This window comes from Malaclemys terrapin, chromosome 3 (assembly GCF_027887155.1).
Source record: "Malaclemys terrapin pileata isolate rMalTer1 chromosome 3, rMalTer1.hap1, whole genome shotgun sequence".
Lineage (NCBI taxonomy): Eukaryota > Metazoa > Chordata > Testudines > Emydidae > Malaclemys > Malaclemys terrapin.
In genome coordinates, this window is record NC_071507.1 from 52,585,479 (window position 1) to 52,611,808 (window position 26,330).

The 26,330-nt window shown below is 45.1% G+C and overlaps 1 protein-coding gene across 1 annotated transcript in view; it reads left to right on the plus strand.

Annotated features, from left to right (window-relative positions):
• DNAH14 (dynein axonemal heavy chain 14) overlaps positions 1-26,330 on the plus strand; it is a 468,480-nt gene that overhangs the window by 309,746 nt on the left and 132,404 nt on the right. Inside the window, 3 exon segments of the mRNA XM_054022851.1 lie at positions 10,854-11,021; positions 12,506-12,676; positions 24,307-24,501. Coding sequence (XP_053878826.1) covers positions 10,854-11,021; positions 12,506-12,676; positions 24,307-24,501 — 534 coding nt within the window.

Consider the following 26,330-nt stretch of genomic DNA (forward strand, 5'->3'; position numbering starts at 1 on the left):
ATCCTTTGTTTATAAATCAGCAAAAGAAAGCCTTGAGGAAGGGGATTCAAACTGCCGCTGCTGAGTGTTATTCATCTTCCCTAGTTGTTCCCACTGACTTACATCCCAGTGTGATCCTGACAATGTCTCTAACAAAATACTATATGACATACATGTACCAGAAATGTTATCAATCACTGTTCTTGACAAATGCATTATGTAAATTCTATTGTATTCTAATCTAACTGTAGGAAACTAGGATGGATTTGCAAAAAGAACAGGAGTACTTGTGGCACCTTAGAGACTAACACATTTATTAGAGCATAAGCTTTCGTGGGCTTCCGAAGAAGTGGGCTGTAATCCACAAAAGCTTATGCTCTAATAAATGTGTTAGTCTCTAAGGTGCCACAAGTACTCCTGTTCTTTTTGTGGATACAGACTAACACGGCTGCTACTCTGAAACCTGTCATTATGCTAGGATGGATTTGTTTTCTCTCATAGGGTTATACTATATTAGGATCTCATCCTGTTACTGCTAAAACAGATGGATGCACCCATTTGTAAACATTATGAAACCACTTTCCATGTAACATGATGGGCATTCTCTGTTCAAGAGAGGCCCTGAACTGGAAAAGCAGGGGTTTTGCAGATCAAGAGTGAAGTACGATGAAAGAGATGTGTTGGGAAGCTTGCATAGCATTTAACTTACCTAGATTATGCCTGATTTAAGATTGTGTGTATTAATACCTACTTTTCAGGAACTCTGAATTCAGTCCCAGATTACTAAGGGAAAATTATATGAGACAAATCGAGATGCATTATCAAAAGACTCATTCGTGAGTCTGTTCTAACTACAAACAGTACATATTTGTTATAATTCATTTTAGAGTTTCCAGGGATTGCCATTTACACATCCCTCCAGGGACCAGGGAAGCAGCTATGTCAGAAACGGGAATTCATCCCTGGGGGAAAAGTAGATAGGTGACACATTGGAACAAAGCCAGCATAGATGTGGAGAGCCCTGTACTCAGTTTAATGGTTCTGCTTCACTGATGGAAGGCTTGGCTACATAGAGCTTGTACCAGTGAGAGTTGGGTAGGATTTTATGATGGAGGATGAATGGAAACAGTGGGGCCCTGAGGCTGCAGAAGTGGTTGCGGAGTTGCCTGAGGAGTTTTTATTTATTTAAAATTCAATGTTTTTAAATAGTCAAGTATACAAGGCTCTGGGCTCCCTAATACATAATTAACAAGACAATAAAATCCCAGCAACAAAAATAACAATTTTAAACAGTGTGATACGGCAGGGCCAGGGAACAGTGGGAGAGGGGAGATATATAAACCCTAGGCTAATTAACTTGTGGTTCCCTGTAAACTAGGGAAGGTTACTACAGGTTAATTGGAGCACCTGTAGTCAATTAAGGCACTGTCAGGAACCTAATAAAAAACTCTGCTTCAGGCAGACAGGGTGGTGCAAGGAGGGATTGAGGACTGGAGTTTGGAAGTGTGTTGCTGAGAATTGAAAGACCAGACAACTGGAGGAATGGAGACCCTGCCCCAGCAGGGCAGGGAGACTCCTTCCCCCAACGTCAAGGACCACCTTCCCGGGCCACTAGGCACCCTAAGAGCAGGGGCAAGGGGTGGTGTCCTAGCCCCTCCACCAAGAAAAGCACGGGACCCACCATACCAACATTGGCCATTTTGCCACAACAGGAACACAGCCAGCCACCTACACATTTTTTGGCCAATGGATTCCATTCTTTCTTGACACCTCCAGAAAGCTGATATACTCAGATTTGACATAGACAATTAGATCTGCACCTTTACTCATAATTTGGACTGGTGCGATTTAGGCATTTTTATTACTATTTAGCTAATTGTTCCTCCCTTGCAGGAATACTCATTTTCCTCATCAATCTCTGACCAGAGTAGGGAGGGCACCCCTAGTTACTTCTCAGGGCTTGTCTATGTGGTGATTTAGTGTGTGGAAAACCAAGATGTGAATGTACAGTGCACTAACTTGCTGCTAAATGTTGCTCTTGATCATCAGGATTTGTATTTCTATATTTCAATCCACTGCTCAGAGAAAATATCTTAGATTTGTAGTGGGGACAAAACATCTTCAGTACAGAGTTCTGCTATTTGATTTGCCAGCAGCCTCAAAGGTTTTCACAAAATATCTTGTACTGGTGATAGCATTTCTAAGGGCATGTCTACACTACTGACTTAGGTCTACCTATGTTAAGTTGACCTACAGCCACCGCAGTAAGTACTGAGGTCCACGCTATCCTCCTTCTGTTGGTGGTGTGTGTCCTCACCAGGAGCGCTTCCACCAACTGAAGAGGGGCAGTGTGGGGGGCTGAGAGCCAGAACTCTTAGCTCTGTGAAGCGCCTCACTGGGGGCCCAGCTGCCCCCCAAGTCTCTTGCCTCTCCATTTCCTGCTGGGAACAGGGAGCAGCTGCCTGGGCTTCTCACCTCCCCATTGGGAGTGGGGGCAGCTACCTGGGCTACTTGGCTCCTTGATCAGGGACTGGAGAGCCGGGTGGGCGCAGCTAGCTGCCCAGCTTTCTTGTCCATTTCAGGGTTCCAGCATGGAGCCCTGAAATGGACAAGACAGCCAACAGTCAATGTAAGTAACTCAGTGTCTATACAGACACTGTCTCCCTAACTACATCAACATAAGTCCTATGCCTCACATGAGGTAGAGTTGTTATGTAGATGTAGTAGGGCACTTACATCAGTAGGACAAGGCTGTAGTGTGTACACTAGGTCAATGTAAGGCAGTTTATGTCGACCTAACTGTGTGGTGTAGACTAGGCCTAAGAAGACAACTCATTAGCCTTTACTCTTACCTCAGAGGCTGGTTCATTTGAGGATCCTCTTCTCAACAAATTCACAGATAGTATACATTATATCCTTCAAATCTTTACTAAGTTGGGTCTCCAGGTAAACAAAGAGAATTCATCTTAGTACCATCCCAGAAGACAGAATTTATAGGAGCACTTCTGGACTCCACAGCAGTGTACTTCATAGTAGGTTCAAAATCATGGAAGATCTTATAAATAATTTACTAATAATTCTCAGACAGCAGTAAGAATGTGTCTAAAAATACTAGGTCATTTCATGCACATTCATCACTCCTCATGCTAGACATCACCTTTGCTTTATGCAAGGCTGGTTGTAGTTATCTACCTACCAAGCAAACACCATCTAGGTATGGCAGTGCAGATTCCACAGCAGGTCCTATCATCACTAAACCGCTGGAAGTAACCAGTCCAAGTATGCAGAGGTGTTCCATTTTCTACCTCTCTGCCCACAGTGATGTTAGTAATGAATGCTTCCAACCTCTCATAGGGAGCATACTAGAATCACTCTTAGACCCAGGAACTATGGTCAATAAACAGGTCTCAGCTTCATAAATACCTTAGAACTGAGAGCAATCTGTATAGCATGTGTGATGTTCCCACTTTTAATACAAGGCAAAACAATACAAGTGATGACAGATAACATTATAGTGATGTTCTATATTAACTGAGGAGGAGGAGACAGACCTTCTCAACTGTGCCAAGAACCTGTTCACCTATGGAGCTGGTGCATCAGGTTTTATCTTAGAGGATCAGTTGAACAGACACTTTTCTTTTAACCATAAATGGTCTATTAAGGACTCAATTTTTCAAATCTTTCAATCTTTTGGGGGGAGGGATAGCTCAGTGGTTTGAGCATTGACCTGCTAAACCCAGGGTTATAAGTTCAATCCTTGAGGTGGCCACTTAAAAATCTGGGGGGAAAATCAGAACTTAGTCCTACTAGTGAAGGCAGGGGGTTGGACTCAATGACCTTTTGGGGTCCCTTCCAGTTCTATGAGATAGGTATATCTCCATATATTACTATATTATATATTAAATGGAGTCACTCAATTATAGACTTGTTTGCCACAAAATCAAACAGAAAATGCTGCATCTTTTGCTTTAGAGGGAGTCTGAGCCTAGGATTGCTTTCTGATGCTTTCCTTATCTCTTATTCCCAGGCTCAGCTGTACACTTACAACCAGTTCCTTTAATTCTGAGAATATTGAGAAAGTTCAGACAGGATGCAGCAAAGTTACTATTGATAGCCCAGTGAGGCCCAGGCAATTTTGGTTCAAAGACCTGTTAAGACTCTTGGTACAACCCCCAAAAACGGGGCCTCTGGATTCGGGAATAATCTCCCAAAACCATGAGGAAGAACCTATCATCCAGATACAAAGTCTCTGCACCATACAGCCTGGATGCCAGCTGCCTAACTGACATTGAGAAATCATGTTCCAAAGACATCCAAAACATCCTGATCCATAGCAGGAATGATTCCAGAAGACTCACTTGCAGTTCCAAATGGAAGCATTTCACTGTTTAGGTGGAATAGCATTTCTCTCCATTTTAAGCTGACATTCCTTTTATTTTGGATTACTTTATCTCTTACAGTGCTTTGGACTTTCGGTTAGCTCTACAAAAGTACATGTAGTGGCTATATCTGCTTATCATCCTCCAATACATAACCACACTGTATTCTTATACCCTACAGTGTCTAGATTCCTCAAAGTGTTGATATACGTATTCCCTCCCGTTAGGATAGGATCTCAATGTAGTGTTGGCTGGGTTCATTGGACTCCCATTCAGATCGGTAGCATCATGTTCCTTATACCACCTTTTCATGAAAACAGCTTTCTTATGGGCAATCACCTCTGCACTTAGAATAGGAGAATTGCAAGCTCTGATATCAGGCCCATCTTATACTACTTTTTCAAAAGGATGTGTTACAGGTTGTGGTTTGAATTCACCTGCAAATAGCAAAACTAGTTACATGCTCTGGGCTTGATGGCCATTTACTTGCTCATAGAGGCACATCCAAGTGTTAAGAGGCATCAGATTTTTAACAGGACCACCATTTTCAATTCAAAATGTTGTCTTTTGGGCTGACGTGTACCATGTGTTTGCCAAGAACTTAACAGTGATAAATGTCCATCTCCAAATTGGGAATACATGTATTCCCTTTGTCTGGAATATTGATTTATCAAGAATAGCATCTTGGAAGGAGTCCAAGGATTTGTTCACATCCCCACAAAAGCGCTGAAGTCACTATGTTTCTTTTTAGAATGATTGTCTTTACAGATTCCCCTCTTGGTTCACGTGTACCCTTTGCATGCAAGATCAAAATTAGGCCTAATTGATGGACAAAATAATGAAAGGATAGATTATTCCACTCATCTCCACCAAAGTCTCTTTTAAAGGGCTCCAAAAAGGCGAAGAGGGAGAACTTTTTATGATCACCACAGGTGCAGCGAAAAATTGTTGCCATAACACCAGAGCTTAATACTCCAGTGGGGACACTAGACTAGGTGTAGTAAAAAGAGGTCTGGACTTCATGGGAAGTCACCCTATCTGGTACTTCCCATGTGACCTCCAACTCAATATTTCTACCCATTCCATTCATGGTTTGTTTAACACCCGCAGGTGTACAGCCAGACTTCAAGAAGCCTGCTTCATCAACTGTCTCTAGGGCTAAATCATCCTCCCCAAAGAGACAAATTAAGTAACTCATTACAGCCACAGATACTTGTGAGGTGGGAGAAGAGTGAAGAAGAACATCAGCTATCGGGGAAAAGCATTCAATTTCTGTTATGGTTTGCTCACTGTCCCCTGACAAGGCAGTGAATCCATCCCCCTCAGCTGGTGAGTTTAAGGAATTCCAGGACCTGATGAAACACATGGTAAAAAGCTTAGGAATACATCCCTGTCATGTCAAAAACAGCTGACAGGAGGTACTGAGTCTCTGATAAATGATAAGTATTTCTAGACATTCAAGAGCAAGTTCTCTCAGTACAAGAGAGATCAAAACATCTAGCCCTCCCAAGTCCACAATGAGCAAAAAGGACCCAAAGAAATTGAAACTGTTTAGCCTTAAGCTGTATTCATCAACTATGCTATAGAGGTATGGCTAACTATTATGCCCTCTCAAAATAAGATTTTTTTTAATTGAGACAATGTCTCGATTTATAGACAACTATCCAAATAGTAGCAAGCGGAGATGAAATATACAATGGCAGAAGGACATCTGACTTTATGTACTTCTCTATTGTTATAGCTTCAGTCCTCAGGGATCCCCAGGCAGATCCAGGCAACAATTGAGCACCTCACATTTGAGAATAATGAACTTTTCAACAACAAGACAGAGGAAGCCCCCTCTAAAGAATTCTAGGGCAACTCTGCATTCTTTGAGACTCTACCTCCCAACTCTAAAGAGGAAGCGGCCATGCCAGCATACTTTCGACAGCACTCCTGTCAAATATTACAATCAGCCACAGAGGACCTAAGAGCCACTGAAGAAGAGACAGAGATTCCTGTGTAAATGACCCTCTACCTCCTTTGCTGCCCCAGGGTTGACTCCAGCATTGAGATCCTGCTAGAACCACTTGAAGATCTTTTTTGTTCTACCCTCACACCATCCCTTGGGAACAACCATTTTTATTTTTGAGAAGTTTGGGCAAGCATTACTTCAGACTTGTGGGACCTAGAGATCATAAGCAATCCCTTCCATCCCTTCCCTGTCCTTTTTCAGAGATCCTTCTCACAAGAGACTGTTAAAACAAGTAAACTCCTTTCTATAGCTGGGAACTGTGGAGGAGGAAGTGCCCTTACATTTCAGGGGAAGATGCTTTGATTCACGTTATTTACTGATCCCAAAGAAGAACTATTCGGTTTGTGGCTTAGCCTGGACCTTCAGTGCCTCAAAATGTTCATCCATTGTTTCAAATTCAGGATGGTGACTCTAGCCTCCATAAATTCCCTCATTAGATCATCAGGACTGGGTTGCTGCTCTTCGCCTACAAAACGCCTGCCTCCATATATCTATCCACCCAACCCACAGAAATACCTCAGATTCCTTTAGGAACATTCCACTATCAGAATAGGGCTCTGTCCTTTGGGCTATCTGCAGCATCGAGGGTTTCCACCAGGTACCTTGCAGTATAGGCAACTCATCCAGGTAGATAAGGAATCCAGATCTATCCTTACCTCAACAACTGACTGATTCGAGGAAGAGCTTCACAACAGGTGATTGACTCAGTCCAAGTAATTCTAAAGTTCTTTGCCTTGTTTGGTCTCAAAGTTAATAGACAAAAATCCACACTCAGTGATGCATAGATAGAGTTCATAGGAATCCTATTAGACTCCAGAACAGTGATAGCTTATCTTCCAAAGGGAGAGCCCAGACAATAGCAAGGTTTATCAGTCAACTTCAAGTTCACCCAAGAACATCAGTGAAAGCATGTCTAAGACTTCTAACACACTTGACCTCATATACTTATGTCACCTAGCATGCCAAACTTCACCTACACTCCATGTAAGCGGGGTTGAAATCACTGTCTACCCAGCAGACACTTTATGGACTTGATGGTTATGATCCCCAAAAAAGTCATCATTAAACTAGTGGAAAGACCCTCCTCAGGTGTGCAATGCAGTACCCTTCTTTACACCTCTACATACTAAAACTCTAGTGACAGACAACTCCACTCAGGGATGGGGAGGGATCATCTAGATCACCTTAAAATCAGTAATAATTGCTGATCTCAGAAGGCTGGGTATCCATGTTTTTCCATATCTGGATGACCAGTTAATTCAGGGTCAATCCAGTTTGCAAGTTTTGGACAATATCCTTCAAATTCAGTTTCTCTTTGCTTGATTTGGCCTGAAAATAACCAATGACTAGTCAGTTCTGTGTAAAGAATAGAGTGCACTGGGGCCATTCTGGACTCCACAATAGGAGATTGCCTATCTGCCTCCAGAAAAAACATCCAGCTAGGCTTAATTTATGCAATAATCTGCAGGTTTATCCGAGAACAACTGCAAGATCTTGCCTCAGGTGCTCGACCGCCTGGACTTCTGTATTTACTTGACTCAGCATGCCAGACTTCACCTGTGCTGCATGCAAAGGTGGTTGAAGTCTGTATCAGCTGAGAAAACATCACATGGACATGTTAGTTCACATTGCATCTTGAGTCCTAGCCTCATTAAGTTGATGGATGAATCCAGTAATGTATGCTGCAAGGTAATCCCCTTTTCTCCTCCAGTTCCATCGAAGATGCTAGTAACAGATACATCCACTCTGAGCTGGGGAGCACACCTGGATGATGTGCAAACACAAGGTTTGTGGACACCTCAGGAGTCAGCTCTTCATTTACACATCCTAAAGCCGAGAGCCATTTATTGAGCTTGCAAAGTCTTCCTACTATTCAACAAGGACCTCACCATAAAGATTATAACACACAATATGGCTGCAGTGTTTTACCTGAACTAACAAGGCAGGTCAAAATCCACTCAGTTAAGTCAGGAGGTATGTGTCTGGAACTTCTACATTTGTCATCGGGTCACTTTCAAGGCATTTGATCTCCCCAGAGCACAGAAAGTTCTGACAGATTGCCTCAGCATAAAATTAATCAACAATCACAAATGGACTCTAAAGGATATGGGGTTTCAAATGATTTTCAGCAAATATGGTTTTCCCACCATAGATCCGTTTGTTATAAAAGAAAACAAGAAGTGTCATTGTTTCTGTGACAAAGGAAGACAGAATTCAGGGTCAATTTCCAATGCATTCCTGATTTCATGGTGTTTGGAATGTCTATATGTATTTTCTCCAATCCCAGAACCATCAGAAAATTCAAACAGGAAGTAGCCAGTATCATATTAATAGCCCTGGTGTGGCCAACACAGTTTTGGTACTTAGACCTTCAAACCTCATCCATTCAACCTCCCAACACCTTATTCATGGACATTGTTTTTTCCCACCCTATGGTAGCAAGATTTTTTAAAAGGTCTGATATGGGTTTATCCCCCAGTAAGAAAAACAGTCCCTTCCTGGGAGCTTAATTTAGTCCTGGCAGGTGTGATGGGGTTGGGACTCACCACCACAGCACCTCCCACTGGCACATCTGGGAATTAGCTCTGTCATCTGTGGGGCACCCTCTGCTGTTGGTGTCCCGTCCGTCATCTGCTCCCCTGTTGGTGTCCGGACCCGCTTTGCTCCCTGCTCAGCGGCAGCCTCTTCAGGACACTGCCCTCCAACAGTGCCCACTGCTCTGGTCTCACCCCCTTCCAGGGGTCTGGTGTTATCAGAAGACCTCCGTCTGCACCTGTTCAAGTGGCGAGCTGCAGCCTCAGAGTCTAACCTCTTTGTCACAGGGGCCAGCCACAGCCTGTATCAGGCCACGCTCCTCCTCAGCCAGGTGTAGTACAAGGGGGAAGAGGGGGACCCAGGCCCACCCGCTACTTTGGGTCCCAACCCAGGGACTCTCTAGCAGCAGCCTCCCTGCCCTCTTTCTCTCCCCTTGTCAGACTTTTGTCCCTGGGCCACTTCCCCTTCAGCCCTGTGCACCCGCTCAGCCCTTTGTAACAAGGCCTGCAGCCTGGGGTTTTCCTTGGCTGGAGCTCCCCAGCTCCTTCTGCCCTTCCCCAGCACTGCTCTGTCCAAAGTGTTACCTTTCAGCCTAGGAACCAGTCCTCTTCCCTTGGCAGTCAGGAAGAGACTGCCTTTCTACCTGCTAGGCAGCCTTTATATAGGGCTTAACCCAGCCCTGATTGGCTGCCTCTGTCCTACCCTGATTGGCTCCTAACAGGCCTCTGTTGATTGGCTGCGGCCCTGCGCAGCCTGAAAGGCCTGTTCCAGCCTTTTTCTCAGGGGGTAGGGCACTGCCCCACCACAGCAGGTCTCATGATTCCACCTTGGTCTATTTCACTTATCAGCAAAGACAGCATTTTTGTTGGCAATAGCATTAGCAAGGAGATTAGGGGAGTTACTGTACCTGATGGCAGGACATTTATATAGTTTCTTCCGTAAATCTAATGTCTCATTAAAGGTCCGTTTCAAATTCTTACCGAAGGTGGTTTTCGATTTTCACTTGAATCAGGTCATTAATCTGCTGATGTTTTTTCCTGAAATCCCAAACTCACAAGGGTGACAAGAGACTGCATTCTTTAGAGGTCTATAGGGCACTTTCCTTTTACATAGATAGAATGAAACAGTTCAAAATGTCTCTCGGGCTCTTTCTTGTATATGCAGAGACAATGAACAGTCAGACTATTGTGCCTCACAGAATCTATAACTGGATCTCTCTGTGCAACAAAATTTGTTACGAACTGGCTAATGCAAAGTCCACCCCCTAGGATTATTGCCTCTTCTACTAGAGCTCAAGCTGCTCACTCTCTCTAAGGAATGTTCCTATTGTGGACATCGGTAGGTCTTGCTTCCACAATGGCATAATGCTGAGTGAATGTGGGGCTGTATCTAGAGGTGATGTGAACTTTGGGAAAGACGTTCTATAGGCTTTGTTTTAAAAGACTACTAGTTCCCACTTCCAACATATCTATTGCTTGGGTGTCATCAACAATGGAATATATATGTGCACATGCACTCGAAGAAGAAACAGTTACTTACCTGTACATACACATTCCATAACGTGCCCTACATTTTTGCTACTATGGAGTCTATTTTCATAAGGATTTCGGTGATGAAGGAACTGGGGGTGGGGCAGTTTGACTGGCCCAATCTTTTATGCCCTCAGTTGGGAGCATGAGGACCCTGAGTCACATGCCTCACCCAAACAGGTACTGCTGACCAAAAGTCTCTTGCTTAAATGCACTGGGCACAAAACAGCAGTGGACAACACATCTTGAAGAAGCAAAGTTACTGTGCAGGTAAGTAAGAGTGTCTTTTCCTGTTAAAATAATAATGAAAATTGCTGCTTTTTGTCTTATAAATTTTGTTATATTTCAGCAGTTAGCAATATGCTTAAACCTTTCTTAAGAAGTGGTAACTAAATCATATACATTTTTCTTCTTTAGGTTCATCTGGGAACATACTTGTATAACAACAGATTCTTATCTGAGGTTCAGAAATGCAATGACTTTCTAACTTCCTCTTCCATAGCTGTATACTATAGTATGTGCCGCAACATGCTCCCAACGCCAGCTAAGTGCCACTATACATTTAATCTACGAGATCTCTTCAAGGTGTGTTATACTGCAGTAGACATTTTAGATTGCCATAAAAGTATTCTCAATTTTTGTGCAGAGTGAACAAGCAAGAGCATATATAATTTTGTCTACTGAATGTAGCCTGGTTCTTGGAGTTAGATTATTAAATTAGTCTTGCCATCTTGAGTCCTATGATAGTTTCAATTTGGTTTATGACATACAAGGAAAATAAATTTGGAGATTTCCATATAATCCAGTCTTTGCTTTCAGAATTGCCAAGATCACTCAGAAATAATTATTAATAAATTGAAGAAAACAGAGGGCGGAATGGGATAGTCTCCTTCAGACTGCAAATTATTCGTTTTAAAAGTATTCGTTGCTACCTACGAGAGTGGCCATACCATGAGCGCTATATACTATATCTCACTTACTTGTGCACTGGTATATACTGTTGTATCTTACCTTTATTGCCTTCAGTAAAAAGATGTGTTAACATTAGAAACAAATATCTAGGAACTAAATAATTTTGGCCATTTTCAGTCCTGTGACAATTAGGCACAACTCCATTGACTTCAATGAAGTTGTGCTTCCACTTATACCAGGGCTCAATTAACCCTTTGAGTATATTCATTTACTGAAAAGATTAAAGTTTGAATAAAGGCTGAGCATATACATCAGTCCCTGTTGTGCATGATCTACAGATATAAAAACATTTTCATGCACTATTAAAAGTTTCAATAAATTGTGATTTCAGCAAGTGTGGTATTTCTTATAAAATAAAATACTACAGTATCTTATAGTAATGGAACTCAAACAAGAGCTATTTTATGAATTTTCAGGGCCTCATGCTGCCAGGGAAGATGGGAAAGGGGAAATAATTAGGTCAGGAATTGCTTCTATTCCTAGTATGCATGGAAAGTTGGCTCATGTAAGCTCCATGTGTCGCAAACTGTCCAACATCGCAAAAAGTACCCCAGGCAGTCACTTGCATTGCTTATGCTTACGGCTGACCAAATATGGACTGTCATCTGGCTTATACCAACAGTCCTGTGGTAGGGCTTGGATTGAACTGTGCCACCCCATTAGGACTCCTGGACCCACTGTGCCTCAAGAGGCACAATATTTTCTGTAGTTCCTGATGCCCAGGGAAGATACACCTGCTGCTACATACTATCTGGGATGCAATGTGCACTTTGTTTCATGTCCTCCCAACTTCCCTGGCTAGCATGATGTTGTAAGCATGGTCATGGCCCAGGAACTGTCATGTTACCATCCCCTGTGTGAGAATATAATGTACCCTCCTGCTCCCTTGAATGCATGTCCCAGAGAAGAAAACACATACCTTAAGTAAGAGATATTTGAATGCTTTAGTTCTGATTAAAATGTATGATACTACTGTTGATAAAGCTTAATACAGTATATGGTAGTTTAAAAATAAACATACCAGGATCTCTTTTAGTAATCCAATTACCGGCAATTTAAAACTTTATATAAACATGATGTACTAAAATTGCTAACAGGTGCTCCAGGGGTTGTTGCAAGCCCACAGGTCTGTTATTGTCTCAAACGAAACTGCAGCTCTTCTCTTTGTGCATGAAACAACCCGAGTATTCCATGATCGCCTGATTGAATCTGCTGAAAGAGAGATTTTTTATCAGTTTCTTGCAAACGAACTCCATAACTATTTTAAGGTAAATATATGTATTTTTCTTTAGACATTTTTATGAAGAAGAATACTTTATGCATTTGTTTTAGGCCCTTTTGGAAAACTTCCTTAGTTATAAAAAAGAATAGTAATCATAGATGTATAAATTAAGGGCCATAATCTGCTCTAATTTACACCAGTATAAATCCTGTGTAACTAAGAGCAGAATTTGGCCTGACGTTAAAAAAGTTAGCTGGCTCCTCAATCCCCCATATACAGAATTCTTGCTGATTTCAGAAGGAGTTCCATGTGGGAAGGCTTGCAGGATTGGGATGACTGATTCTATCTGACCCTGTGTGGGTAAACAAAGTGAGGGCAGAGGGAGGTCTTTCTCCATCTTTTACCACAGTTGGAGATGAGCAGAAGCAAGCATACTGGAATTTGATAACACATAAAGCTTTCTTTTGATAAAGAATAAATATTTCTCTACATGTAGGTGATAGTTTTCACATGTAGTTTTCAGCTGAAATTTATCTGGAAAAATAAGGAAATATCTCAGCATACTTTGCTTTAGGTGCTAAAAATTAAATAATGAAGCCAGGAATTACAATAATATACACTTTCCCATTTATGTACTGTATTGTGGTGTATTTATATCTGTTTAACTTGCTATCAGGAAATATGAATTTGTAGCAAACTATGAATGTTTTCAGTCTGTAGCAATTTAGGAATGTTTAAAATACTGTACAACACATTTTTAGTTGTGAATTTAGTCAAAGAGGAATTATTTTATAAGAAACACCAACACTGCTTCCTATGGCACTCAGTTTTCCATGGAGTTCTCTCTTACAGATATTGACTATGCTTAACCCTACTTAGTCTATAAGACTTGACAAGATCATAATCCAAGGTGAAATGCCGTAGATTCTGTATTTTTCAAATAACTTGATAATTTGACCAATTATTAGCACAGTGCTAAATATGCTACAAAGGCATTAACTTGCCTTTAACATCTGGTGCCAGATTAACATTGGCTGCCTTAAATTGGTGCAGCCCCATTGACCTCGGTAGAGCTACATCAATTTACACCAGCTAAAGAACTGGCCATTAGAGTTTAACTAGCTATTCCAATAACAGTTTGCAAGAACAAAAGCAACTCTAACTACAAGACACATTTCACTGTTTTATATTTAGTCAGGTTCAACATTAGGCAAACTTTTCAGGGTAGCAGCCGTGTTAGTCTGTATCCTCAAAAAGAACAGGAGTACTTGTGGCACCTTAGAGACTAACAAATTTATTAGAGCATAAGCTTTCGTGGGCTTATGGCATATGCATCCGAAGAAGTGGGCTGTAGCCCATGAAAGCTTATGCTCTAATAAATTTGAATAGAATCCAAATCCTCACTTGTCTGCTTCTGATTCAGTTGCAACAAGATCAAGGTTAAGTCACCTCCTCCCAAGGAATCTACAAAGGGGGTTCAATAGTCACATCAGGAGCTCCTTCGAGGCTCTGAACAGGAAACCCATAGCAAGAACAAGGACTTTGTTGAAGATTATGAGGCTCAATATGGCCCCAACTTCATCTACAAGAGATGAATTTCAAGCCTTTTGGGACCTCCTTAAAAGAATGGCAAACGCTCTAGAAATTCGTCTGAAGGTGATTCAAGAAAGGTCCTATAAATCGTTTGACATTCTGCACACAACATCACAGGGTCAATTGGCCATGTCTGTCATGGATGATATTATTGAGCAGGCCTGGGATTTGTAGCAACACTCAGCATCTTTGTCAGACACACCAAAAAAGGAAGACCACAGATTTCAAGTCCACTCCTAAGGGGTTTGAGTTACTCACTTGGTCCCTGAGTCTCTAGTTTTGTCACAGCAGCTCACAAAAAATCTAAGCTGCCTGGCCCTCCTAGGCCTATGCCCATGGATAAAGAGTTCAAGAAGGTGGAACTTTTGGGGAAGAAGTTTTATTCCTCAGCTAGCTTGCAATTTTGTGTAGCCAACTATCAAGTTTTGTTGGCCAACTATGATTTCTTGCAATAGAATAAAGTTTTGAAGTAATAGAGCCATCTACTGACCATTTTTACATCAGAATGAAACAGTGGAGACATTTTAAAATAAAAAACAACCGCAGTTAAACATTTTAAAAGTTATTTTAAGACAAATTAGATCAAAAGACTTCAATTTAGCATTTGCAAGATTGATAGCGGCACCTTATGATAATTTCCATCCCAGAATACTGGAAGAACTGGCACATGCGATTGCAAGTCTGGTAGCAAGGATTTTTAATAAATTTGTCTATTTGGAGATGGAGATGTATGACTGGAGAATAGCTAACATTGTACATATATTTAAGAAAGGAGAAAAAAGTGATCCAGGCAATCACAGACTTGTTAGTCTGACCTCAATAGTATACAAGGCTTTAGAGCAAATTTTGAAAGAAAGAATAATTAAATTCCTACCAAAGGTAAATCATGCCAGATTAACCCAATATCCTTCTTTGAGAATGTAACTGATTTTTTTAGATAAGGGAGATGCAGCACTGTCACACTAGGAAACTTGTAGTGGTCTAAAACAGTGCATGGCACTCTGGAAATTTGAAGAACTGCATTTCAGCTTGCTGTGCACTGCCTGTTCAATTAGACATGCCCACAGAGATTTATGACACAGCCACTTGGAGATAGATCTATTCATACTTTGACATAGTATTGATCTCTTGATTTAGCATTTTGATCTGATGCTTATTTTGGGAGAGCTGTTCTGGAATCTTTAATTAGTCTTCCTCAGCATTCTTCAGGTTGTCATGAGTGGAGAGCCACAGTTTGGAGATCAAAAGGAAAGATTATTTCCCGTAACATCTAATATATAGCCTGTGCAGACTCTCATACTCGTTCCTACTTCTTTGGAATCCTTCCATGGATTCATTGAAATGCTGGAAGTAACTGAGGATGATTGTAACTTTGGGTCCCTTTTATAACGTACATCCTAACTTTCAGATCTACAATGGAGCAATCCATACTTATTAAAGCTAAAAATTTAGAAATTTCGATATTATGTGCAAATGATTTAGTACCCTGCTTTGCATATCTCATGAATATACATCACATTAAATGTCTAGCTTTCCAATGTGTGCCTACTGATTTTATTGTGAACACAAATAATGGTGCATGTGAAATTGCCCAGTATATAAATATAGCAATTAATGTTACATAGTCAAGTACTTAAAAGTTAGGAAATGCCTATGAAACATAAATTCCGGTTCTTGTTCATACACCTTATGATGCAGTCAGCCTTATTTCTGTCATTCCTAACTCTGAGTGCTTAATTTTGCAACCTTAATAATGTTCTTTTAATGTAGTTTTTTGTGTCATTTCCTTTGTTTAAAAAAACTGAAAAAAACAGAAGTTCTTTGAGTGATTGCTCATGTGTATTCCACAATAGGTGTGCGTGCTCACCATGCGCACCGCTGTCGGAAGTTTTTCCCCTAGCAGTACCCATAGGGGAGCTCCCCTACCGACCCCTAGAGTGGCACCTCCATGGCACAGTATAAGGGGTGCTGTGCGCTCCCCCCACCTTCAGTTTCTTCTTGCCGCCAGTGAAGGTGCTTCGGAACTGCTCTGTTCCAGCTTTGCTGCAGTTCTCCTCCAGAACTCTTGTTCATTCAGTCTAATAGTACCTGTAGTTAGTAGTTCGATTAGTTTTAGCTTAATTTAGTTAGTGCGCCTGGGCCAGGGCATGCCCCGTGCTCCGGGTTTTAAGTCGTATGACACTTGTAGGCGACTGATGCCAGTGAGTGACCCGCACGCGAACTGTTTATGCTGTTTGGGTAAAACCCATCTCAGCGATCGCTGCAAGATTTGCAAGTCGCTCAAGCCTCAGACCAAGAAGCTTGAGAGAGAGAGAGAGAGACATTAGGCTCTGGGCCATCTTGATGGAGTCGGCGTTGACCCTGACTCCGGTGCACCGTTCCGCGTTGGCACCAGGTACTACGGTGTCAGTGCGTGGCAACCCCCTGGCGCCATCTACCAGTCAGCACCGCTCCAGTCCACGGGGCATGCTAAGAAAGCTAAGAAGAGGCCTTCTCCGCCGCGGCACCGGAGCAAGACTGGGGGAGAGGCTAGACCCATGTTGGGCAGTCCTTGGTCCCCATTGGCCTCTAGGCCTCTGACTCAGGTCGAGCGGAGTAGTCCAGCCCATTCAGAGCAGGCTTCCCCGGATGTCCAGATGCCCTCCATGCCAGAGGACCTGCAAGCGGCCTGGGACGTTATGTCCATGCCGGTACCAGGAGCACCGTCAATGTTGGCCCCGCGGTCCAGAGGCAAGCCGCCACTGGGATCTCTGCAGTCACCCCTGACTCGGTACCAGTCATGGTCGAGGGAATGTTCCCGATGCCGTTCACCGCTCAGCAATCATCCCATGCGTAGTCCATGCAGGTCACCATCGACCCCCACCAGGTTGTCTGGCTGGGTTCCAACTGACAGACTCCAGGCACCGCTCTGCCTCAAGGAGCGGACACAGACGGGACCGAGGCAGATGACGCCGAAGGTCCTCGTCTCTGAGGAGCTATCATAGCCAGTTGTGACACGAACATCGACACCGTTCTCGTTCATTGTCTCGTTCCAAGACCCTGCCACGGCACTGCTCCCACAGCCCTGGGCATCGATCGCTGGTGCAGATCCGCCCACCGGAGCCAATCACAGAGCAGCTGCTACTAGGGTGACCAGATGTCCCGATTTTATAGGGGCAGTCCCGATTTTTAGGCCTTTTTTTTATATAGGCTTCTATTGCCCCCAACCGCCGTCCCGATTTTTCACATTTGCTGTCTGGTCACCCTAGCTGCTACCGGCGATACCATTCCTCCACGTTGGGATCACGGTCTCGTGGTCGGCACCACTCCTGGCACCGCCACTCCTGCTGGTCCAGGGACAGCGGCAGGTCATACGTCAGCCTGGCCTCCTTTCGTAGTCGTCCATCGATGGGTCAGGCCAACCAGGTCAAACAGCTGTCCCACCGGTGCTACAGTAGGTGCAGTGGCACTGGGCCCCGTGGCCAGCACAGTGGTACCAGTGAGCACCGTGGCCCCCAACTCCGCCCCCAGTGGGGGCCCGCTTGGTGGCCGGAGACTCAGAACAGCCATCGGCCTCTCTCTCTCCCAGCCTCCAAGGAAGGAGTTGGTAGGACGTGCATCTTCAGCGCCGTGCCTGGAAAGCGACCAGGCAGTGGCTCCTCTGGTGCCGGTGGACATGCAAAGTACCGCCCTGGCCTCCTCACCCTCCCCTGATGAGGCGATTACGGCCCTCCTCCCTTCATCTCACAGGAGGACTCTAAAGCCCACCAGGAACTATTGAAAACAAGGCATCAAACCTCAACCTTCAGGCAGAGGAGGTGGAGGAGCCCTCGGACTCCCTTTATAACATCCTGTCCACCTCGGTACCGGGCAAGGTGGCCTTGCCACTCAATGAAGGGGTGGCAAAAATTTCAAATGCCTTGTGGCAAACCCGGCCTCATTGCCCCCCATCTCTAAGAGAGCAGAACGCAAGTATTTTGAGCCCACCAAGGGACATGAATACCTATACACCCACCCTGCTCCTAACTCCCTGGTCGGTCAACCACAGGGAGCAGCAGGGCCAACCAGACCCATCTCCGAAAAATAAAGATTCAAGGAGGTTGGATTCATTTGGGAGGAAAATTTATTTAACTTCCAGTTATGGGTGGCGAACTATCAGGCTCTCCTGGGCTGGTATGAGTTCAATCTGTGGGACTCTCTTCCCAAGTTTGAGGACTCCCTCCAGGAGCGTGACAGAAAGGAGTTCAAAGCTCTGGTGGAGGAGGGTACAGCGACTGCCAGGGAAAATCTTCAGGCAGCTTTGGATGCTGCGGACACAGCTGTGCGGTCCCTGGCCTCCGCGGTGTCCAAGAGAAGGGCGTTGTGGCTCTTGCTGTCTGGGCTGTCCAGTGAGGTGCAGAACTCCTTGCCGGACCTCCCGTTTGATGGCATGGCTCTGTTTGCGGAACAGACGGACATAAAACTGCATGGCCTGAAAGACTCCCACACTACGCTTAAGACTCTTGACGTCTATGGTCCAGCTCCGGCTAGACCTAAGTTTAAGCCGCAGCAGGCTCCCACCCAGGCCACCCACTCTAAATACGAGTCCCCTTATAAAAAGTCGTGGGACTATAAGAAATGCCCGCAGAGACAGTCTCGGTGTGCCCCCCAGCCTGGGTCCTCCAAGGGCAAACACACAGGGAAACGGCAGTTTTGATGGGGCACCCAGGGGTGACCTACCAGTTCACCTCAGGGATCCACCCACAGTAAAGCTTCCCTTCTCCAACTGGTTGTGTGCTTTCCTCCCGGAGTGGGCGCAGCTGACCTCAGATCGATGGGTCCTCAGCACCATGTCCCAGGGCTACGCCCTCCAGTTTACCTCTACCCCGCCCAGCCACCCTCTGCCCCTGTCCCTCCTGGGGGACCCCTATCACGAGCCTCTGCTTGAGCAGGAGGTGGAGCGGCTCCTTGGCCTAGGAGTTGTGGAACTGGTGCCAGCGGAGTTCAAACGGAAGGGGTACTACTCCCGCTATTTCCTTATCCTGAAGACCAAAAGGGGGCTCGGACCCATCCTGGACCTGCAAGGCCTGAACCAGTACATAATGAAGCTCAAGTTCTGCATGGTCTCCCTGGCCTCCATCATTCCCTCCCTGAATCCCAGGGACTGGTACGCAACCCTCGATCTACAGGACGCATACTTCCATATCCATATATTCGAGGGGCACAAGCGCTTCCTCTGTTTCATGTTTGGACAGGAACACTACCAATTTACGGTCCTCCCATTTGCCCTGTCCACTGCCTCCAGAGTATTTGCAAAGTGTATGACTGTGGTGGCGGCCTACCTCAGGCACCGTGGGGTCCAGATCTTCCCCTATATGGACGACTAGCTGGTCAAGGGCAGCTCCCAGTCGCAGGTGCAGGATCATGTGGCGCTCCTTCTGTCCACGTGCGCAACTCTGGACCTGTTGGTAAACAACACCAAGTCCACATTAGTCCCGGTACAGCGCATAGAGTTTATCAGGGCAATCCTGGACGCCACGTCGGCCAGAGCCTTCCTCCCACCGGACAGGTTTGAGTCCCTGAAAGGGCTCATCAACACAGTCACAAGGTTTCCAGTGACAACAGCCAGAGCATGTCTCCAGCTCTTGGGTCACGTGTCGGCATGCACATATGTGGTTCACCACGCCAGACTCAGGATGAGGCCCTTCCAACCCAGGTTGGCCTCTGTGTTCTCCCAGGCCAGAGACAGGATGAACAAGGTTCTCACTGTACCCGGCCCAGTGATTGCCTCCCTACACTGGTGGTCCTCCCCAGGGAGCATGCTCCGTGGGGTCCCGTTCAGAGGCAGGCCCCCATTGATGGAATTGATATCCGACGTATCGGACCTGGGATGGGGAGCCCATGGGGGAGACGTTCAGACCTGAGGTCTGTGGTCTGCACAGGACCTGGCCAGCCACACAAACGTCAAAGAACTCAAGGCGGTCCGGCTAGCATACATGGCCTTCTGCTCGCACCTGGAGAGCAGAGTGGTCAGGGTTCTCATGGACAACACGGCCTCGATGTTTTACATCAACAGGCAATGCAGGGCCTGATCCTCTGCCCTCTGCCTGGAAGCCCTCAAGCTGTGGGACTTCTGTATAGCCCCCGACATTTGCCTACAGGCCTACCACCTACCGGGCACCCAGAACTCGCAGGCAGATCACTTGAGCAGGGACTTCTCCTCTCAGCACGAGTGGTCTCTTCACGCAGAGGTGGTGCACAGACTTTTCCAAGAGTGGGGAACTCCCCAAGTGGACCTGTTCACAACTCGGCAGAACCGTCGATGTCCCCAGTTCTGCACCCGGGGGGGGAGCTGGGACGGGGCGCTATCTCCGATGCCTTCCTCCTATCCAGGTCAGGCCAGTTCCTCTATGCCTTCCCCCCATACCCGCTGATCAGCAAGGTCCTGGAAAAGATAAAGATGGACAGGGCCCGGGTCCTCCTGATTGCCCCAGCATGGCCCAGGCAGTATTGGTAAGGGATCCTTATGAGCCTGGCAGTCACCCTGCCATGGCCGTTACTGTCCCACACGGACCTGCTCTCCCAGGACCAGGGCTGCTTCCTCCACCCCAACCTAGTGGCACGCCACCTCATGGCGTGGCTTCTCAATGGTTAGGCTGGAAGGAAAAGACGTGCTCAGAAGGGGTTCAGCACATCCTCTTGGAAAGCAAGAGACCCTCCATGCGCTAAGCCTACTTGGCAAAGTGGTCTCGGTTTTCCGGATGGGCGGCTGAGCAGGGCATTTCACCCATGGCTGCCCCGATCCAGCTCATTTTGGACTACCTCCTTTACCTTAGGGCCCAGGGCCTGGCGCCCTCATCCATCAAGGTGCACTTGGCGTCCATATCGGCCTTCTACCTGCCGGTGCAGGGGCACACAGTATTCTCCCATGCTGTGACTGTCCGATTCCTCAAGGGATTGGATCGTCTCTTCCCGTACGTTAGGCCCTCAGTCCTGCAGTGCGACTGAACTTGGTGCTGGCCCGGCTGATGGGTCCCCCATGTGAGCTGCTAGCTACATGCTCCTAGTCGCACCTCTCGTGGAAGGTAGCCTTCCTGGTGGCGATCACATCAGCTAGGCGGGTCTCGGAATTCAGGGCCCTGACCTCCGAGCCCCCGTACACGGTGTTCCATAAGGATAAGGTCCAGCTCTGCCCACATCCTTCGTTCCTCCCGAAGGTGGTCTCCGCCTACCACATGGGTCAGGACATTTTCCTGCTGGTCCTCTGCCCCAAGCCCCATGTGTCCAGTGAGGAGTGCCATCTCCACACACTGTATGTGAGACGGGCTCTGGCCTTTTACCTGGAACAGACTAAGCTGTTCAGGAAGTCTTCGCAGCTGTTCATCTTGTCGGCTGAATGCATGAGGAGTCAGCCAATCTCCACCCAGCAGCTCTCCAACTGGATCACCTTGTGCATCCGTACCTGTTGTGACCTGACGGGAATCCCTTTGCCGCCGATTGTAAGGGCACACTCGACTAGGGCTCAAGCCTCATCTGATTCCTTTTTAGCCCATGTCCCCATTCAGGACATCTGTAGGGCTGCCACATAGTCTTCAGTTCACACGTTCACCTCGCACTATGCGATCATCTCCCAGACCAGGGAAGACACCAGGTTCGGCAGGGCCATGCTCTGTCCCGAGAATTTGTGAACTCCTATCCACCTTGATATAGCTTGGAATCACCTATTGTGGAATACACATGAGCAGTCACTCAAAGAAGACAAGACAGTTACTTTTTCCATAACTGGTGTTCTTCAAGATGTGTTGCTCATGTCTATTCCACATCCCGCCCTCCTTCCCATCTTTCACAATTGTCTGGCAAGAAGAAACTGAAGGTGAGGGAAGAGTGCAGCACACTTTATACCGCGCCATGGAGGCGCCACTCTAGGGGTCGCTAGTGGCGCTCCCCTACGGTTACTGCTTGGGGAAAAACTTGCGACACTGGTGCACGTGGCGAGCACGCATACCTACTGTGGAATGGACATGAGCAACACATCTCAAAGAACACCAATTACAGAAAAGGTAACTGTCTTTTCCATCATATAGCTTCATAGTGACACCCAGATGCTGCATCATCAGGGTTGGAAGCTTCATATCCACTATACAGACCTCTGCCTCTTGAGCTAACTGAGTAACTGATAGCAATAGTAGCTCATCATGCTAGCTCTAGAAGGGAATGATATGCACTTTGTCAGTTGGTTTCACATATATTTGCTGACAGCAGAGGAATGGTGAGAGACTCAGGAATCTTGAGTTCTGTTCGGGCCTGTGGAGTAGAATATGCTGTAATAGAGAAATTTTTGCCTGTTCCTCTCTTGCTTGGCCCCTTCTGCCACTCCCTTCCAAACTGCTCCTCTCACAATCCTATTTCTTCCCCACCCCAAGCTTTTTCTCCAAGTCCCATTCTCCTTGGCTGCCACTCCTTGTCCACTCCTCAGGCATCTGATCCTAGTCCCAGTATCCTTGCCCAGTTCAGTCCCCTCTCCCCAGCCAGCCTCCAGTCTTTACTCTGTTCCTCCCTGCCCCCGCAGTCTGCTTCCATGAGGTCCTCATCTAATCTGTCTCCCATCCTCCACAGCAACTTGTCTCAGGCCCTTTGCCCAGTCAGTCTCAGTTCTTCTCCCCATAACCTGGATTCTCATCTGATTTGTCCCCTCTTCCTACCACCCTTGTTCCCCCCCAACACACACACACACACACACACACACACACACACACACACAGTCTTATTGTCCAGCCAGACCCCATCTCCCCTCCATTATCTCCTTGTCTGATCCTAGTGCCCTCTTCCCACTGCCAACTGGCTCCCAGTCATCCACCCATATTTCCCTCGCTAGCTTCCAGTCTCAGGGCTGGTCTATACTACCCGCCTGAATCGGCAGGTAGAAATCGACCTCTCGGGGATTGATTCATCGCGTCCCGTTGGGACGCGACAATCGATCCCCGAATCGGCGCTCTAACTCCACCAGCGGAGGTGGTAGTAAGCGCCGCCGACAAAAAGCGGCAGAAGTCGATTTTGCCGCCGTCCTCACAACGGGGTAAGTCGGCTGCAATACGTCGAATTCAGCTACGCTATTCACGTAGCTGAATTTGCGTATCTTAAATCGACTCCCCGCTGTAGTGTAGATGTACCCTAAGTCTCCACCCCAATCCCAGTCTGCTTGCAGAGCCACTCATAGTTTTCCGTCTGCCCACCAGCTCTCTGTCCCAGTCTCCTTGTCCAATCAGTTCCAGTCTCAAACTTCCTCCCCCTGGTACCCCAAGGGAGTTACATTCCTGCACCCCTCACCCCTTTGGCCCAGTCCCAATCTCACTAGGATCCTTGTCCTAACCTTTATGGATATGTCTTTCCATATTCCCTGGTCTGACTTTAGTCTCTTCTCCAGTCCAGTCAGGCCTCTTCTTTCTCCACACTGCCTGGCAGCCAGAAGGGGCCTCATTGAGAGAACATGATAGTCTTCATGCTCTCAGTTCTGGTGCCTCGCCCTACCCTATCACAGAAAAGCTGAGAACAGCATTTACAGGCATGCTCCTTCACTCTGTGAGGATACAATATGCAGTTTTGTCAGTGCTAGGAGCTGTGAGGGTGGAATCTTCAGAGATTTTAGCTTCTAAATTCTACTGAGCAAGTGCAACCTGAGATTTTTCAGAGGCGTATAACTCCGCCAAATTTGGATGGATTTTTAAAGTAACAGGAAAAGGTAAATCCCTGACACAAAACACCACCTGCCAAATTTAAAGTTCCTGATCCAAAGCATGGAGGTGCTAGATCTTTGAGAAGAAAAGGACATACATTTAATATGGCAAAAATAATGTATTTTCCCTAATTTCATTCTCAGAAATGGCTGAACCTTTCTAGCTGTAAATTAAAAAAAAAATCATCATTAGACAGATATCCAGTATGGAAAATTTCAATACAAACACTTAAATATAGCAAAGTTATGAGCAACTGAAATGAGGGTCTAATAACAAGAACTGTGGGGAAACAATAATAGGCAGAACTACCATTTGATTTATGAGCAGCAGTGAACATTACTTTCTAACATTAAAATGGTGAGATTAATAGGTTGAATTGTATTTTTAATAGATCACATGGACCAAAGAAAAATTGATGGAGGAGTCAACCATATTTGTGGATTTTCTGGATATGAACACACCTCTTGAAAGTAAAATCTATCGAAACATCACTAACTATGAAAAACTTGTTTCTGTCTTGGAAGAATTTCAAACTAAAATGAACTCAACGAATACTAAGGTATAAAAAACAGATGGCTTGTTATCTGTAGCTATTCAATAAAATTTGGAACAGAATATTTTAGAAATATTTTGAGCATGCCAAAATGCTGTTTTTTCAAGTATAGATATGTAAGTTGTGATAAAAAATAATATACCTAGTTTACATTTGTACATGCAATCTGGACAATTATTATAGTACGCAGTTACTTGATATCTGCATGTGGTGAGTATTTAAGTACACAAGTGTGAGTTTTGCAAGCATGGCAGGTGAACAGGTGTGTGTGTTTGAAAATGTAGTCCAGGAGAGCTAGTAATTGGTGTTCTATTATTTTCATTGGGATCATTGGTTTCAGTTAAGAGTAGAAGGATGATCTTATGGTTAATGCACTGAACTGAGACTCAGGAGATCTGGGTTCTATTTTTAGCTCTGGTACAGACTTTCATGATGACTTTAGACAGGTCACTTATTCTCTCTGGTCTCAGTTTCCCTTCTGGAACATGGCACAAGGATTCTGTGCAGATAAATTCATTAAAGTATGGGACACACACAGGTACTATGTGATGAGCACCAATATAAGCCTATAAATAAATAGTCTCTCACCAACTAATCTGTTCTAGTAACTGTGTTACTGACTGTCACTGGACAAAGTTAAGCTCTCCCTAATTCAAAAAGAATAATATGAAATCTACTGAATCATAGTAGCTATCATAAGAAAAAGGATTCCATTTGTCTCAAATTTCAAAGACTACTTACCATATGGCATGCGGTCTTATCCTTCTTTCTACCAACCACTCATTGTTATGTATCAACTCAGTGAGACGAGAAATAACATCAAAACTAGATTTTAAATTAATACAGTATTTTTTTAAATCCCTCCTTTTCCCCAACTGAAAGTTAAACTATGCTATCCTTTCTTAATTTAGCATTGTTTAATGTTAAATAAATGTTTAATGTTGCCAAAGGACAACATTACATGAAAAATGCATGACAACATTTCGTTATTTTTGTCACCAGAATAGTTTTACAGTGTCATCAAGGAGTTATCTTTACTTTCCTATTCACACTATTAATGAAATGTCTCTTAAAGCCTTAGAATAGGACCTCCTTTCTTGTGAATTTAATAAATAATAATACACTTTAAAAGTGTTACCAGAGAATTTCACTAACTGAATTGTTGCCAATGATCCATAGCACAAATTCTGCCTTCACGTCTCTGTACCTGTCAGTGCAGAGTTCCCCAAATTCAGAGATACACTGATGTAGTTCCACTGCAGTTGGAGTTGTTTTGTTAGACTTGTATATGGTGTTCATGTCTCCTGTATGCTGTAGAGAGCAAAGCTTCCCACAAGTTCCCAATGTGCTGTTAGGGGAGAAACAGTGCTGAGGCCATTAAAGAGGGTAGAGTGGCATATAAAATGAGGAATAGGGATAAATAGGGTGCTGAGATGTAGGGATGGATGGCAACATGTAGAGTCTTGAAAGTGAGGATAAGGAACTAAAATAAATTGAATGATAGAGATAATTGACATGGACAGCAAGGAAGAATAATTTAGCTGTAGCATATTGAATGGATTGGAGAAGGGAAAAGAGCAAGGCATAGAACTAGAGAGGAGGAGGTTGCTATATTACTTGCAAGAGAGATCCAGGTGCAGACCAGAGTTTGTTAGTGAGGACAGGCAAAGGGGTAATCATCAACTTATTTGACCAGGGCTGGCTCCAGGGTTTTGGCCGCCCCAAGCAGCCAAAACAAAACAAAACAAAAACCAAAAAAAGCTGCGATTGCGATCTGCGGCGGCAATTCGGCAGAAGATCCTTCGCTCCCAGGTGGAGTGAGGGACCGTCCGCTGAATTGCCGCCAAATACCTGGACGTGCC